Here is a 17822-nt window from a genome sequence, read left to right as displayed (position 1 = left end):
GCATTTACTATTGGTTGCATAGGTGCCAACTCTGTGTGTGCTCCAGCTCCCCACTCACCTCCCAGTGCCTCCTACCCGCCTGCTGCCCCGCTGATCAGTGCCTTCCGCTCTCTCCCACTGCCTTCCGTCTGCTGTGATCAGCTGTTTTGTGGCATGCTGGTGGCTCTGGGAGAGAGGTGGAGGAGTGGGACTGGTGCACATTGGGGAAGGGGGTGAAACTGGGCAGGAAAGAGGCAGGTTGGGGGTGGGGGCTTGGGGGAAGGGATGGGGTGAGGGCGGGGCCTGGGGCGGAGCAGGGGCTGGAAAAAGCGGGATGGGGGTGGGGGCTGGGGGAAGGAGTCAGGTGCAGGCAGGGCCTGGGGTGGACCTGGGGGGTTGAACCGCACCCCCGAGCCCAGAGGAAGCCACTGACTGTGATTGGTTGCCTTAGGTGGCTCCCTGTTCAGCTTTCTGGCTTTTGTGGATCCCATTCTTAGGCACCTAACTGTTGCCATACATTGAATAGGGAGCCTACGTGCCTAACTTGGGGCTGAGGCTTCCACTGGGTGGCAGGACATTGTAACAGTGGGCATGGCAGTGTGTAAGTCCCTTTGTAGATCTAGCCTGTAACCTAGGGGTGGGCAAATTTTTTGGCCCGAGGGCCACATCAGGTTACAAAACTATACGGAGGGCTGGGGAGGGAAGGCTGTGTCTCCCCAAACAGCCTGGCCCCCACCTCCTATCCGTCCCCTCCCACTTCCTGCCCCCTGACTGTCCCCCTCAGAATCTCCAACCCATCCAACCCCCCCTGCTCCTTGTCCCCGACCGCCCCCTCCCAGGACTCCCCTCCCCTAACCGCCCCCCCGGGACCCCACCCCCTATCCAACCACCCATTCTCCCTGTCCCCTGATTGCCCCAACCTCTATCTACACCGCTGCCCCCTGACAGGCCCCCCCGGACTCCAATGCCCTCCAACATCCAACCCCCCTCCCCGTTCCCCATCCCCTGTCTGCCCCCCTACAGAACCTTCGCCCCATCCAATCGCCCCCTGCTCCCTGTCCCCTGACTGCTCCCCAGGACCCTCCGCTCCCTGCCCCCTTACCATGCCGGAGCCAGGCATGCTGCCCGCGCTGCCCGGGAGGAGTGGCGGGCCAGAGCGCTGGCAGCGCAGCGCGCTGAGGCTGCGTGGGAGGGGGAGTGGGAACAGCGGGGGAGGGGCCGGGGGCTAGCCTCCCCAGCTGGGAGCTCAGCAGCAAGGCAGGACGGTCCCGCGGGCTGGATGTGGCCCGCGGGCCGTAGTTTGCCCACCTCTGCTGTAACCTCTGCATTACTTTCGCAGTCGGTAATCTGAGTATGATTAGGTTTACTTTCTACTTCCCTAGGGTTATGAAGATTGCTTAGCTAAATTTGTAAATTATTTCCAAGATGGAAATAGCACAAAGACAAAAACTGCTATAGCTGCTAAATATTATGGTAGATTTATTATATCGATCCCAGTGTGAGGTAAATTAAGATTGATTATTTTAGGATCCAAAAGAATAAAAAGTCATATCAGTTCTGTGAAATATTTCATGCCCATGTACGTGCACAATGGACATTCAAAAATCATATATATTAGATTAGTATTCAACGCTCCATTGCTCCAGCATAATTGACTTGGATCTCTACTTTTGCCATTCTGAACGGAATCCAGTGAGTTCTAAAATGTACTTTTTGTTGTATAAGCCCCAGCTGTAGGAGAGAGTTGACGAGCTGAAGTTTCTGTTAAATCTGCATGAACCTGTAATTGTCCAGTACTTAAGCCAGAGGCACTGTAACCTAGGAATGTGCTGAATAAAGCTGTGCTGAGTTTGGATCCATGGGGTATTATTCTGTAAACTATTTCTCCAGTTTGTCCAACAAGCCAATTTTCCAGGTGCCCTTTCCAAATTTTAATGCCCCTCCCCCCCACCATCCTGCTACTGCTGCTATAGCAAGGGGGTAAGAGCACTGGCTAAGAAATACATTATGTGTGTACAGGGATCTATTTGCATTAATGGGAATTGTGTTGCTAAATCTCTGCGCACTGTGTTGAAAACCTGTTAGGGTTTTTTGGGCTGTTATATAACCCAGGATTCAGGAAAAATCAGATTTCTGTAGTGAATTCTAAAAATGGTTGTGTACAGTTTGACCCTCATGATGGCTATTAAAGTCAGTTGCAATCAATCATCTAAAGTTCACAGAAAGCCTTGAAAATTTAACCCTCAGAATTCAATATATCAAAATTGTGTAGTCCCAAGGGACAGAGAGGAAAAAACGGGTAAAGACGTTTCATATTTCAAAGGCTAACTAATAAGCAGGCTAGTTCTGTCACATATGTCTGTGAGGTCACAATCCACAGGAAAACCCCTTGGTCAGAATGTTTGGTGGCTCCGGGAATTGTTAAGGGTACAGAGTCTTTTTCACCTAAGTCAGTGGTTCACATCTGGCAATGGTCAGCAATGACCAGAATTCATGATAATCTGATGGCTGTTGCTGTAAATGGAGCATGTAAAACTGGTTAGTGGTCTCAGTCTGTTTCCTAGGCACTGTACTGACGTCACAAAAGCCACTGCTGTTTTAGTGATGTCATCAGCAGTTGTAGGCTAGGATCCCCTCAGTATAGGAATTGGCAGGTAGAAAGTGGAAGAACTGTCTTTCACATATTTTGTTTTAACAACTGTTAATAAAACATGTTAAGTGTTTACATATAATTGTGTTTCAGGACTTGAAACAATTGTACATTTTAAAGCACTCCAGTTCACCTTTAAGATAATGATGCATGCTAAGGATAACTGCAACTCTACAAGGAAAAATGGGCTATTTCTGTTGAAAGGAGAGTGCTTTACGATATATTTTATGATTTTGATAACTAACAGTAGAAGTGAAGTTTGTGGCTATTCTGTCACTCATATACAGAGATATTTAGGAGACTGCAATGCTGTAGAAAGGCACAATGTTTTTAATGGAAACCTGTGAAGGCAGCAAGTCTCTATAACAGGCTTCCATGAATGTAAAAGCAAATCTGTCTGCACAGAATCTTTTATTCCCATGACTACTTCTACTGACCTCCTCCTGGAGGATTGACGGAAAAGTGTATTTTCCCCCCTAAGGAAATAACAGTTTAAGAATCTGAGGTATAATGTAACTTTTCAAACGATAAATAAGTTAAAATTAACTGAAATCTTGTGCATAGGCACATTTGAACATATATTTAATTTCCCACCCATTAGTCTTCATAACTGAAAGTTCTCTTCCAACAAAAGCCTTAACTCTGCTCTATAGTGACACCATGAAAGGAAAAAAAAATCTAATGTGTCTTTACAAATCAGTTTAATCTCATCTGGGATGACAAACACTTAAAATGACTCAGCCATAATCACATTGTTTTTCCATGTTGTCACTGCAGAGCAGAGTTCAGGTTGCTGGGTGCCCTAACTATGCATTCCCATATGGTAACTTGTTTAGGTTTCTTTTAAGTTTAACTCTAATTGTGTATTTCCTGGGTTTATAACACTTGGTTTGGGGATAATACAATAACCTTGCAATGTATTTGACCTTAACACTACTGATATAAAATCAACCTTCCTCATCCTTAACTCCATTTTAACATAGATTTTTTTACTGGGAATTCTTAATGATAATAAAAGGAGTACTTGTGGCACCTTAGAGACTAACCAATTTATTTTGAGCATAAGCTTTTGTGAGCTACAGCTCACTTCATCGGGTGCATTCAGTGGAAAATACAGTGAGGAGATTTATATACCTGTATATAGATTTATATACAGTGAGGAATATAAATCTCCTCACTGTATTTTCCACTGAATGCATCCGATGAAGTGAGCTGTAGCTCACGAAAGCTTACGCTCAAATAAATTGGTTAGTCTCTAAGGTGCCATAAGTACTCCTTTTCTTTTTGTGAATACAGACTAACATGGCTGCTACTCTGAAACCTGTTTTAATGATAGTGGGGATTTTAAGCTTTCGCTGAAAGCATCTGGTAAAACTCATCATTAGAGATGTGTTGCCAGATTAGAGGACTCAGTGGCCTTTTCTGATATGTTCTTCAGACATCAAATACACAAAATATTCACATGACAAAGTGCTGTTACTCAGAGCCAAGTATTTTTGTTTTGTAGTCTTATCTTGTTGAATATGCAAGGTACGCCAAAGGCACCTCATTGACATTGGTGCTGGTATATTTACAATTCTTGTTTTTTTCTTTCCAGGTTTTGGCTTTGGTTATTCTATTGTTAATGGCCCTGCTAATGCAACCGTCCTAGCCGGTTCAGAGGCCCGGTTTAACTGTACTGTGTCACAAGGATGGAAAGTTATCATCTGGCTTTTAAACGGGAATGCTGTTCTCACGACAACTTCCCTTGGAGGGGCTGTTGTAACAATGAATCGCTTCACTCAGCAAAATTATACCAGCGGTGAGACTTTTACCTCAGAGCTGATCATCCACAACGTCCAGCTGGACGATTCTGGTCAAATAGAATGCAGCCTCCAACTTAGTAGCCCCAACAGCTATGCCTTTCTTTCTGTGCAAGGTCTGTATGCCTTTTCATTTTTGTCACAGAGTTTTTATTAATTTGTACTTAACAGAAATCCAATGTCACAATGCCAAAATTACCAGACTGTATGTGTACCAACTTTCAGTGAATGCCCAAAGTCTGCTATGTTTCTCATCTGGAAAGCTGGATCAGTAATTTCATGTACAGATTGGCATTCCAAGGTAGACTGAGGCTGCCACTGCAAAAGACTTTCAGTTGTGCTCACTTTTTTCTGTAGCAGCTCTTACTCTGTTCTGAGTTGTGTGAAAATGCCAGAAGCCTGTATCAGTGCTGCCAGCCATCAGTCAAAAACAATCTCTTTTCGCCAGAGTCTTTATGGATTTTTTTTCTCATTTTTGTACATAACACTTTTGTATTTAATGGAGAGTTCCTTCCTACTGTCCGACCTAGTAATAGACAGCCTCCACCCAGTTTGTGTTGGGGTTTAATGTAGTGCAAAAATTTAGCCTCTGAGTCACAAGGTGATATCATGGGATGTGACTGCTGCTGTACACTACAGCTTCCAGGATCCAGTAAACCTTTCATGTATATCAGACATCCTCTCTGTAGCTTCCTCAAGCATCATTATTAAGGAAGTGCATCCAATAAAGTGGAATCTTCCTTCCATCTACTATTCATTTGTCCAAAAAAGAAGAAGGCTGATGCCTCGGGCATCACCTTTCTATAAACTTTCCTTGATAAACCTGAAGAACATCTCTAAGAGGTAACAGAGAAATAAAATCCTGATGACACATGGTCCTTTAGCTGGTGCAGGAGATATTTCAGTATGGCCAAAGCATGACACTTCCAAAGTTTTCATTGGACAGATGGTGGAAAATAAAGTCTAGTTGTGAAGCCGAAATGGACTATAACATGGCTGAGAAGCTGCAGTGGCTTCCACGTTTATCTCATGTAAACAACATCTCTATGTTTTAGGTTTTCTATTTTATTTTAATTATTTTTTTAACTTGAAAATTTCAAAATAGGATTTTTGGTAGCCAAAGATGATTTAAAACGGGCAATAAGACACCATTGCAGTTAAATATTCTGAAGGAACAAATCATCTTTTCCCCCCACAGTTAATGGATCTTTGCTCATCAAAGATCACAACTCTACAGTAAGAAAGAATGAAACAATTGACATTGTTTGTGAAGCCTTAGGATGGGCTCCAGCTCCAAACATGACCTGGATGATAAACGACTCTTTTGTAGATAAGTCCAGGTATGTTACTAACCACAGTCAAGGATCTAATGATCTTCACAATGAAGGGAGCACCTTAACTTTGACTCCAATGGCCAATGAGACACTGACATGCTTAGCTTATATAGAGGCACTCCCTAAGCCCCAGAATGCAACTGTAACTCTTATTGTGCAGGATTCTCTTGCAGGTAAGTGAACGTTCTCTATACTATGCCTTTTATTTTGAAAATCTTTTATTCCAGTTTAAGCAACATGACACCTGCAAATGTAACAGACTCAAACTCTAGTAAACAATACAGACATCACATAGTGTTAAATTCACTCCTGTGCTGCGCCCCAGCACGAGTCCTGAGCATCACTAAATTCTCTTTATTTGGAACAGCACAAGGGAAACAGAACTCTCCCTAATGCTTATTAAGGGCTTCATTGCATACAAAATTGGATTTTCTGCCTTTTGCAAGATCTCACCACATGAATTTAGGCATTGAAAAAAATTGATTCCGGCCATGAAATAACAATAGATTTCTATCTGTCAGTCGCATAAACATCGTATGCTATGTCTTGTTTGCTCATGACTAAATCCTAATGTGAAATCCAGTCGCATAAACATCGTATGCTATGTCTTGTTTGCTCATGACTAAATCCTAATGTGAAATCCAGTCGCATAAACATCGTATGCTATGTCTTGTTTGCTCATGACTAAATCCTAATGTGAAATACTAAACTCTGAAAGTTTTGCCACTGACTTCAACAGAGGTAGGATTTCACCCCTACACACAACCCAAAGTAAACACTTGTGCACAACACAATGCTCCGCACAAGGTTACACGGCAGGCATTGAGCTGTTCTGCCATTGTAGTTATAGCCTCAGAGCCGTACTGTGCTTGGTCCCCACCGTGTTTCCACCTTGGGGGTCCTGGCTGTTCCATCAGCCAGGGATGACTCTAGCACAGTGGCATTCCAGCCTCATGCACTTTACCAAGCTTCACTCCAACTCAGGAATTGCCATGCTCGATCAGCCCAGCGGCCCATCTCATCCAGCGTCAAGTCCCAGATAGTGGCCAGCATCCAGACATATTGCCTAATTCTTGGCCTCACCAACAACCTGTGGAAATTAATCCCATAGCTTAATATGACCCCCGATGCCAGAGGAATCACCAACCAGCTGGGTAAGCTGAGCTGCCACCTGCATTGTGCTGCCTGAATAGCACTACCTGTTTTTGAGGTAGTGATGGATGGTTTTCTTTTCCAAGCGCTAGCACAATAAGAACAAACAGGACTAGATCCTCAACTGGGGCTAAGCAGCGCTTGGTGAAGCAGAGGGAGGAGGCATGAAAATGCCCTTTTTGGCCCCTCAATCTTGGGAATTATCTGGCCGTTTGTCCCCAGTGCTGCAAAGAAGAGTCGTTTCAGGGCTGCTGAAATTAACACCAGCTGCTCATGGTCTCTAGGGACTGTTACAAAAGGTGAGATTACTGGGGCACAGAGACACTTTTGTCACACCTCCTATGGTGGGAGCGGGAGGGGTGGTGTAGAAGCCCTTATGGTGACTCTGTGCCACCCAGAGTTTCCCGTAGGCAGAGGAGGTCCTTAAATCCATGTTTCTTTTAGTGATTGGGTGAGTGTGGAAAAAAGGAGCTGAGCTTGTGACATCAAACTGACAGCTCTTTGGCTGAGTTGGCACCCCTCGGAGTGTTACGTGACATGTGACCCATTCTGTGTTCTGAAATGGGTGGCACTGGCATGGTGTATAAAAGGCATTCAGATACTACAGTGATGGGTGTGGTATAAAAACCTAGATAGATAGATAGATAGGCAGACTGGCTGGGCCTTTTACTTTAAGTGTGAGCCATTGTTAGCAAATTTCTCAGGACCATCTACTTTGTAATGCAATTGAAAAAGGCCATTTTACTAGGTTTAATAAGGCTTCCTCTAAGTTAAATTGCTTCTAATTACTGACTAAACAAGAGATCTGTCCTGAGGACTTAATAAAATGATTAAACTCCCCAGCCTACTCATTCTAGAGCTATTGAGGCATCTGCCCACAGTTTCCATAGTTACATGCTGTACATTAGAAGAGGAGAAAAACAGATGTCACAGACACAATTAGTACATAATTGGTGATCATATAGGACCATCATGCATTCCTCTTTGGGAAAATGATTATGCAGTAACAGATACTCAAGATTTCTCAGCATAGGCATAGTTTCACGTCTATATTTGGAGGGGCGGCTCTGATCAGGCCAATGGGACCGCACGTGCTGGGGGTGGGCAAACTCTGTGCCTGTCCACAGGGGTGCCATTTCAGATTTGGGGGGCCCTGCAACTTTAAGCGTGATTCCAGGGGCTACTTAGGCAACTGAAAACTCTAATGTTTTTGCAGATAATAATTTAGAAATATCTGACAGGAGCACTGTATCTAATTCCTATACCAAGAAAGAAAATTAAATAAATATTAGATTCACTCAGCTCTAATACTAACATGTTCTGACATCTTGTGGCAAGTCATTTATGGGACACGGATTAGGTTTAAAATTGTAATATATATTCTTACTCAGATACTCATACTAAAGTCAGAAGGGACTATCGTGATCATCTAGTCTGACTTCCTGCACGTTGCAGGCCACAGAACCTCACCCACTCACTTGTGTAATAGACCCCTGATCTCTGGCTGAGTTACTGATGTCCTCACATCATGGTTTAAAGACTTCCAGTTACAGAGAATTCACCATTTACACTAGTTTAAACCTTCAAGTGACCACCATGCCCCATGCTGTAGAAGAAGGTGAAAACCCCCATGGTCTCTGCCAATTTGACCCGGGGGAAAATTCCTTCCTGACCCCAAATATGATAATCAGTTAGACCCTGAGCATGTGGGCTAGACCCACCAGGCAGACACCTGGGAAAGAGTTCATTGTAGTAACTCAGAGCCCTCCCCATCTAGTGTCCCATCTCCAGCCATTGGGGATTTTCGCTATAGGCAGTCACCGATGGGCCACATGCCATTGCAGGGAGTCCTGTCATACCATCCCCTCCATAAATTTATCAAGCTCCATCTTGAAGCCAGTTAAGCTTTTTGCCCCCACTGCTCCCCTTGGGAGGCTGCTCCAGAATTTCACTCCTCTGCTGGTTAGAAACCTTCGCCTAATTTCAAGCCTAAGCTTGTTGATGGCCAGTTTATATGTATTTGTTCTGGGGTCCACCTTGATGCTTAACTTAAATAACTCCTCTCCCTCCCTGTTATTTATCCCTCTGATGTATTTATACAGAGCAATCATATCTCCCTTCAGCCTTCTATTCGTTAGACTAAACAAGCCAAGCTCTTTGAGTCTCATAAGAAAGGCCTTCCATTCCTCAGATCATCCTAGTAGCTCTTCTCTGCACCTGTTCCAGTTTGATTTCCTCTTTCTGAAACATGGAAAATCAGAATTGCACAGAAAATTCCAGATGACGTCATTTGATCCTTTATTTCACTTGTAACCACTGAAAATGGAGAGATGGCCAACGTAAAGCTTGTTAGTTGAACTTCCTAATGTTTTATTTAATGCCTGAGGCCAGGCATCACATAATGTTACATTGGGCCTGGCCAACAGAGACTTAACTAATCTGTCAGTTAAGCTATGTCTGTACTAGAGGCCTTACACTGGCACAGCTGTACCGATGCAGCTGCGGCGCTGTAAGATCTCTTGTGTAGCCACTCTATGCCGACGGCATATCTTCTGTCGACATAATTAAACCACCCCTAACGAGTGGCAGTAGCTATGTCGGCAGGAGAAGCTCTCCCACTGACATAGCGCTGTGCACACCGCCACTTATGCTGGCAAAAATTATGCTGCTCAGGGTGGTGTTTTTTCGCACCCATGAGCGACATAACTTTTGCCAACGTAAGTGGTAGTGTAGACATTACAGAGACTAAGGTGAGGGCTTCCTCATGCGCAATTTAGCAAACTACTATAGTTCTTATGGGGCTGCAGTCCCTGGGGCAAGCAGGAAGATCAAACAGGGAAGAGATTCATTAAACTGCCAAACTGGGATAACGACAGCCGTTGAGATGGGAAGTCTGTGGCTGTTTATTTTTCACACTGATTTATGTGGAAGTGTTAAGCCATACCAGCACCAGCTAGTCCAGTTCCTTACAGGCACATTCATGGTCTCCACAACATCCTGAACTATGAGGGACAATGTGGTACAGTGCCATCTTACAGACACCCCAGGTAACTAGTAGGAAGTAGGCTAGGCTAGACACAGACAGAGGGTATGTCTTCACAGTAGCTGGGAGGTCTAATTTGCAGCGTGGGTAGACAAACATGCACTAGTTTTGCTCAAACTAGCACCTAAAAATAGCAATGTGGGCCAGGCAACATGGGAAGTGCCTTGGGCTTGTCGCTTGAGTATCCAAGGGATCAGGGGGGATTGTACTCGGGTGGCTAGCCCAAGCAGCTGCGTGTGCCACCATGGGCACACTGCTATTTTTATTGCACTAGCACGAGCAGAGCAAGTGCATGGACATCTACCCCCACTGGGATTTACACCACTGCTGGGTAGACATACTCATAAAGAGAGTTCTCCGAGCCAGACACTGGATGCAGTCTCATCCATTACATTGTTGGCGTAACAGCTTTTTAGTGAAACCTAAGACTCCCTGCTTCTTCAAGAATACCACAGTCAGTCTGTTCTCATCCGTTTTATAAAAAGAAAATCTGCTGTGTTTTGCACACAACGATCTCGTTTCCCTCTCCGCTAGATTATATAGAAGATCTCTTGTAATGGATTCTAGTGATACACAGTAGGAAGTACCTTTCCATTGCTAGTTCCCTTTCAATCCTGAAAGATGGCTATGCTCCACTGCAGTGAAAATTCCACACAAATCTCATCTTAAACAGAGGATTCAGGTAAAAAAAAAAATGAAGGAAGATGACTCCTTAAGCAATGCACTTTTGGGGGGGTTTATTGAAATATCTGAAATTATCCTGGGCACTTTGCTTACAAGACTTGTTTCAAGTATGTAAAGTTTCTTAACATCAATGTGCAGGCTTTTTGTAGTCCTCGATCTCAACAGAATGACAGTGAACAAGACTGGTGAAAGTATGCATACTGAAGAAGTTCCCACAGTATGGAAATAACTTAGAATTAATGTGAAAGATGCTATTAGAGAATATACTGACAGGAGACTTATTAGATTTATATTAACCTGAGATTATAGAGTATGGATAAAGTAAGGGGAAAGAAGTAAGGACATTTTTAGAACTCCAAGTATATGATTATTATGCAGTGCAGGTTTCTTGTGCTTAGCTTTTCCTATCAATTAATGTTGAATTTCTAATGATAATTAGAGTCCTCTGCTTTTAAATCAACATAATTCTTGGGAATTACAAGTGTTAAAAACAGTCCTCCTGAACAGAGTGATCATTTTGAGTGACAAGTACATGGGAGAAGAGCTGATGCAGAGCACAGGAGCAGTGCCATTGGCATCTTCCTGCTTCTACATTCCAATGCTGGCAAGTCTTAGCGATCCATCTATGTCAAAGCTCAAGGGCAGGCACTGAACAAAAACCTTCCCTTGCTCTCTCTTTCTGCTCTGTGCTGCCTGGAAAGCAGACTACAGGTATTCCTGAATTTGACCTGAGCAGCTATCTTACTTTGGCAAATGAATAGGCCATGAAGGCTGAAAGGCTGGTTAAATGAAAATCACAAGAACAAATGAAGCTGTTGTAAGAACTATTCCTCAAACCTTAGTTGCTGTATGTACCAAGAAATGTGAAACTAATGAGAGTGTAGCGTTTGCCAAAGCATAACGTTGCAGCTGACAAACAGAAATCTTAGGCTATCACATATGGAGATCTGTTTCTAGGACTCATTAAAAAAATATTGACTAACACAGCTCTATTAATCTATATACTGCTTGTATCTAACCTTGATATGACTTAGCACAACAAATTATTTTCTGCATGTATCTTATCACAAATCTGTATTAAAGTTAACTGAGAAATGTATTACAAGAAGCTAAATAGAAAAACAAGAACTAAAAATAAGAGTACTCAAAATAACTGATATTTGGTAGCAATAACTTATTAAAAACATAATTAAACACACAGGCAAGATTAACATTCATTTCATATTTTAATTACCTTAAAATTCCCATAGCATTTTGTATGGCACAAAATAAAATAACATAAAATAAAATGCAGATTTATGCTGTAGATTTATTTCTTCCATGCAAAAAAATCACAAAATACTTCATAATTGATTTATACATATTAACTACAAGGCTGCAGATCATAATATACTGGTAACTTCAGTAGTTATGGCGAGGCAGAACAAAAGCTGTACAAGGCCAGTCTTAGGAAGAATGATTGAAGACAGAGACATGGAAAATTAAGGGCTTGATTCTGCTTCCCTTAATGTAAAATGGTTTTTGCCACTTATTTAACTGGTAGCAGGATCTGGGTGGTTAGTTTTCTCAGAGAGTGCATTGAGAGCCCTACATAAGAGCGAGGGATGAATCTGGTTGTGATGAGATTTGAAGGCAGACAGGATTCAGGAAGGTGCTCAGAGAAGGCAGGTGTTCCAGAGATTGAGCACAGAAGGAGAGAGAAGGATTGGTTGCTCAAAAAACCTGGGATGAAGGGGGAAGAAAATCTGGTGTTTGAGGTGTGTCGGGAATGACATGAACAGAAAATATTGGGGGGAATTAGGTGGGTCACGTGTGGCTGGAGGAGGAGGATGGCGGATGAAGAACCTATAAAGAGCATTTAAAATGGGGGCTGATATCTGCCTTTGCATTTATACACAGGGTTTCCATTACTCGCAACGGAATTAATGTTCACGCACCCAAGGGCAAAATATCCTCTTAGAGATCATTAATAACGACCATTGACATGGAGACAATACATCCTTGAAGTGCTCTAGATGGGTAAAGATATGTGTTAAAGTTGGAATCCAGGAATATTTTGGGTAGTAGATTATAAGTAGGTGCAGGAGCAGCCCCTCAATTGGGTTAATTTGCATGATTAATTTACATGCTGATAGTTCATTAGGATTAGAGAGGAGACTAAATTAAATAATTTCTGAACCATCCAATCTTTGGAGTGTTCAGAATCCAAATTCAAGTCCAAATTTTGCATCTGGGCTATTATGCTATAATGGGCCAATCCGAAACCCCAGAAGAATATCTGCAAACTTTGGTGAGTCTGAAATCTGTATCCAAATTTTGCCATTCAGGCCCATCTTTAATTAGGAACACTAAAAAGTACCTGACACACACAAATCCAGTGCAACAGAGGCAGTATTGTCAAGTCTGTACAAACCTTGTGCTTTTCGGTTGGATTTGAAGTTTGTTTTTAATATAGCTACCAGGGCTATATTTTGGACTGCTTTTGGAACCTGCCTTAGCTTTTGGGCTGAGGTTACTCTCTGCAGTTAGGAAGATCAAAGATTGGTTCCAATTAGGTTAAAGAGCACCATAGATATTGGATGAGCCTGATGGACAGGGCCGTATTACCATCAGAAGAAGCGTCTATTGTATGTTGACAACTAGTTAAAGGGTAAAAGCTATCAATTTAATGTTGATTATTTGGGGGGATATATGGTGAGCACCTTTTGTTTGTGGCAACCAGAAACAGGGATACACTGAATGATTTTGAAATCACCCAATTTAGCATTATAGGTTAAAAAAAAATCAAATCCTAGTTATGTGAAAACACCATAAATGCATAGTGTATATCACTATGCAAAATTATGTTATAGTCCAGGATGCAGGAACGTGTTACGGTTAGCAATCTCAAACTCAGTAGATGTGTTGTTAACATGCTTGTCCTTTACCATGGACAACTGAGGGCTTTTTGAATTATGCACAGTGAGTTGAAGCCTCCTGAAGCCAATGGAAAGACTCCCATTTGCTTTCAGTGGGGTTTAGATTGGGCTCGAAATGTCTACAAAACAAGTTTAAATGTGAAGAATGAAGAAAATTAGCAGCCTAGGTTTGTCAGAAATACAACTAGCAGATAAAGTAGAATAATTGTAACAAAGAATTATCGTGATCAAGGCATTTTGTGGTACTGGGTATCATCAATATAGGGGAAAGCCATTTTCAACACAAATGAGAAACACAATCCATCTCTTGTTTTAAATAATCAACAAGTAATTTAATAATGTTTCCAGAAAGTTGGTCACGCTCTTCAGAAAAAGAAAGGTCGCAGCTCTGCTAGTGTAATGATACTTCATTTCATTTAATAGAAAATGGTAACCAAGAAGACAGCACACGGACACGGACTATTATACTTGCAGTCACATTGTCAATTGGTTTTCTTCTTCTGATCATTATTATTTTTATAATAATATACTGCCGCCTAAAAAACAAAGGTAAGAGGATTTTTGCTACTGGCTATGCTTTTTTTAAACCTCAAAATAGATTTAATCTATTACTATTTCAGTTTCATAGATTCATAGATATTTAGGTCAGGAGGGACCATTATGATCATCTAGTCTGACCTCCTGCACAACGCAGGCCACAGAATTTCACCCACCACTCCTACAAAAAAAAAAAAACCTCACACCTATATCTGTGCTATTGAAGTCCTCAAATCGTAGTTTAAAGACTTCAAGAAGCAGAGAATCCTACAGCAAGTTAAAGCATAGTGCATGGTTTGGTAAGGATTGTTCAGGGAAGAAAGGTGATTCTGATAACCAGTGGCTTGTAGATACTACAGATAGTTGCCTGCTGACTTCTTCTGATGTAACTTGTTTCCAGTGGAATTGGTGGCTCGTTAGTATTTCTGTCAATAGTAAAGAGGAAGGGTAAGATTTTCAAAAGTGAGTAAATGAAGTAGAACACAAATCTCATTGACAGTCACTGTACATCTACACCTAGATTTGTACAGCTATCCAATGTACACACCAGCTACAAATGCATTCAGTAAATTCTTTCCTAGTATTAATTTTCCATGTAAGCAAGTACACCAGGATGTTATGTGACTGCAGACGGGAGGGGAGGGCAGCTATGAAATAATTTCTGTATTAAAATACAGTCTGAACTGTGAGAAAGTGAGAGAACCTCAGTAGCAAGCCTTATTTTATTTCACTGTATTTTAAAACCATTTCTTCCTTCCTTTCAGAGTCCACCTATCAAAAGGAGTTGAGGTAAGTTGAATACCATGGATTTCCTCCTCTGGTATGCCCCTTGTATGTTTCTGCAGCACCACAAAAGAGCCATTAGCGCCCCAGATCTGGCCAGGACAGAACTGTGGAAGGCAGCTTACACTGCCCTATGAGGCCCCCATCGCAAGCCTAGGCATAAGGGATGTGCCAGGAGAGGTGGGGGAGGGCCACAGCCTCTAGCACTGTGGGAATTCCGGGCAGTGCTGTCACCCACAGGCAGCCCTTCTAAATTATTCTGGGGCCTCACTGGCTCCCCTCAGCAGTCCAGAACCCTAAGGAAGCAAAGGTGGCTCAAAGCCACCAGCATCAAGCTTCCCAGTCCCTCCCTCTGGGATGCGAGTTTTATGCTGAGCCTTTTAGGCTACTCTGCAAGCTATGGGTGTGATTCCTTGCTTGTGTACACATACTCGCTCTAGCAGCATACTGGGGTTGCATGGGCAGCCGCAGCAGCTTAGCTGTGTTGAGTACAAACCTGCCCGATCCCCGTGGGCATGTACTCGGCACGGCTAAGCTAGACCTCAATGCTGCTATGGCTATGCTATTATTTATACTCCTGCCAGTTCTCATCAAGTTAGTGTGAGTTATATGGGAATTATACCCCTTGCTCACAATGCAAACGTAGCTTTTGAAGTACAGCCCAAAATCTCATTCCACTTTTAGTTTTCTCCCCAAAATGATTATACAACCAAGTCTACATAATTGGAAGTTATAAATCACTACCTTTAAAAAAGTAACCCCCAGTCAGAAACGTGCCCGTTACACGCATTGGAGTGAATCAGCAACACCATATTACTGAAAACTGTAACTGATGTCCCCATAAAACTTCTTTTGAAAATGATCAAAATGATCTAGTTACTGAGTTCCAGATTCAGCAAATACCTAAGCACGTGCTTAACTTATAAGCATGTGAGCAGTCCCAATAAAGCCGATGAGAATACTCAGGTACCCAAAAATTAAGCATATGCTCAAGTACTTCACTGAATATGGGTTTAGATTTGATCCTATACTTCTAGATATTCCAATTTTGCACCAGATTTCCTTCAGCCTCAACACTCAGCATTTGCAACAAATTCCACAGGAGGTCACTGTGCACCAAAATAGCTCTCTCTTCCAAGCTTCAGTCAAGATTACAGTAGATTTACAATTTGCCCAGAGTATAACTGAGCTAGAATTTCTGTGGTACAGAAGAAATGTTGAAACTGAGATGGATTGATGCAAATTAAATGAGACTGATTGGCAGACAAATTTGATGATGTCCCCTGCTTTTTTAAGGATCATTAGTTATACTACAGAAAAAGCTGCCAGTGATACCTGTCAACACTTCCTACTTAACCAAATTGAGTATCAGACACATCTGAATACAAAGCAACCTAATTGGTTTTGCATTACTGCATTAGGTTGAAACACCTTAAAAGGTAGGATCCTGTTAATCAATATTAAGATCCTATTTGTCAGTATTAATGTGAACAGAAAAACTTTTTCAATGGGGTTACTTTGTGTTATCCTTTTTAATTTTTTAGATGTACACTGTGAATCCAACCATAGTTATTATATGCTTCTGGGATATTTAATCCTACTTTGCTTTCTGTCTCCTAGCTATTTTTGATCAATGACAATACTTTGCCTTTCACCCCATGATACTTAACTTCTTTAGTAACATCTTGTGTGAAAACTGGTCAACAGCCTCTTGAAAATCTACCAACACGGCTACAACAACACTGCATAAATACATTTTGTCATCTGGTTCTCCTTTATCCACTATTTTATTGACCCATTCAAAGAATTCTGAGAGATTAGTGAAACAAGATTTTCCTGTGAAGAAACCATGCTGAGTAGTCCTTATCATATCATGATCTTCCAGGTGTTTTGTTATTCTGTTTGTAATTATTGTTTCAACCAATTTATCAGGTACAGCTAGATAAACTGGTTGGACTAAATCAATAAAGCACCTGAGGCCAAATGCAGGTCCAAGTCAATTTTTATTTTTGATTCAAATAAAACTGCTGTAAAAGGATCTGTCATTGTGGCTCGTATTCTGAGTCCTGACCAGACTCACTGTATGGATTAATCCTGCTAGGGCTGAACCTATTGGTATGTCTACACTGCAGTTTGACACCGGCCCATGCCAGCTTACTCGAGCACACGGGGTTTGGGTGAAGGGGTTGTTTAATCATCAGGAAGATATTTGGGCTCAGGCTGCAGCTTGAGCTCTGGGATCCTTGCACATCACAGGGTCCTAGAGCCCAGGCACCAACCTGATCTTGAATGTCTACCCTGCAATTAAAAAGCCCCTTAGCCTGAGCCCTACAAGCTCGAGTCAGCTGGCACAGACCAGCCAGGGATTTTTAATTGCAGTATAACCATACCTATGATTCTCTAAAGAGGGAATCTACACAACAGATGAAGTCAGTAGTTCAGGGAGTGTACATGCTAAAACACAATGTCCAAATCTATTGCCCTCATCCAGGTACACGCCTGCCTCTCTCTTTCCACAGAGGGCCCACAGGGTGTTTTTTCCACAGGTTTTGAAGGAGTGCAAGGCAGGGCATAACAGTTATGTCTGGTTGCCTCTTTTCTGTGTACACCTATTATTAAAATAAAAAGGAGCTTGAATGTGACCCATGGTAAATGAAGTTGGAGCTTCATAAAATGCTACATGTTTTTTAGTCCCTAGTCTAACACAAGAAGTCCTGTTGACTTCAGTGGGGCTACTCACATGATTAACTTTAATCACATGCTTAAGTACTTTGCTGGCTCAGGGCCTTAGGGTTTATATTGAATTTAGGAACTCAGCAAAGCAAAGACTTTAAGTACATGTGCAACTTTACTCACGTAAATGGTCCCAATGAAGACAAAGGGGCTACTCATGTGTTTAAAGTTACACATGAGCATAAGTGTTTGCAGGACTGGTACTTT

The 17822-nt window shown here is 42.3% G+C and overlaps 1 protein-coding gene across 3 annotated transcripts in view; it reads left to right on the top strand.

The window, feature by feature from the left end:
• The window catches only part of IGSF5 (immunoglobulin superfamily member 5), a 60225-nt gene that overhangs the window by 20393 nt on the left and 22010 nt on the right, over positions 1-17822 (top strand). For 2 of the 3 annotated variants that reach the window (XM_078854529.1, XM_073360389.1), the window contains exons 3-6: positions 4227-4547; positions 5630-5938; positions 13986-14111; positions 14864-14888. In XM_078854529.1, the coding sequence (XP_078710655.1) occupies positions 4227-4547; positions 5630-5938; positions 13986-14111; positions 14864-14888 (781 nt within the window). The remainder of the gene's footprint in view (positions 1-4226; positions 4548-5629; positions 5939-13985; positions 14112-14863; positions 14889-17822) is intronic. The other variant, XM_078854527.1, reaches the window with a different exon arrangement.

Source organism: Lepidochelys kempii, chromosome 1, assembly GCF_965140285.1.
Source record: "Lepidochelys kempii isolate rLepKem1 chromosome 1, rLepKem1.hap1, whole genome shotgun sequence".
Lineage (NCBI taxonomy): Eukaryota > Metazoa > Chordata > Testudines > Cheloniidae > Lepidochelys > Lepidochelys kempii.
The sequence above is the reverse complement of the archived record's forward strand: the minus strand, read 5'-3'. Positions and strand labels throughout refer to the sequence as shown.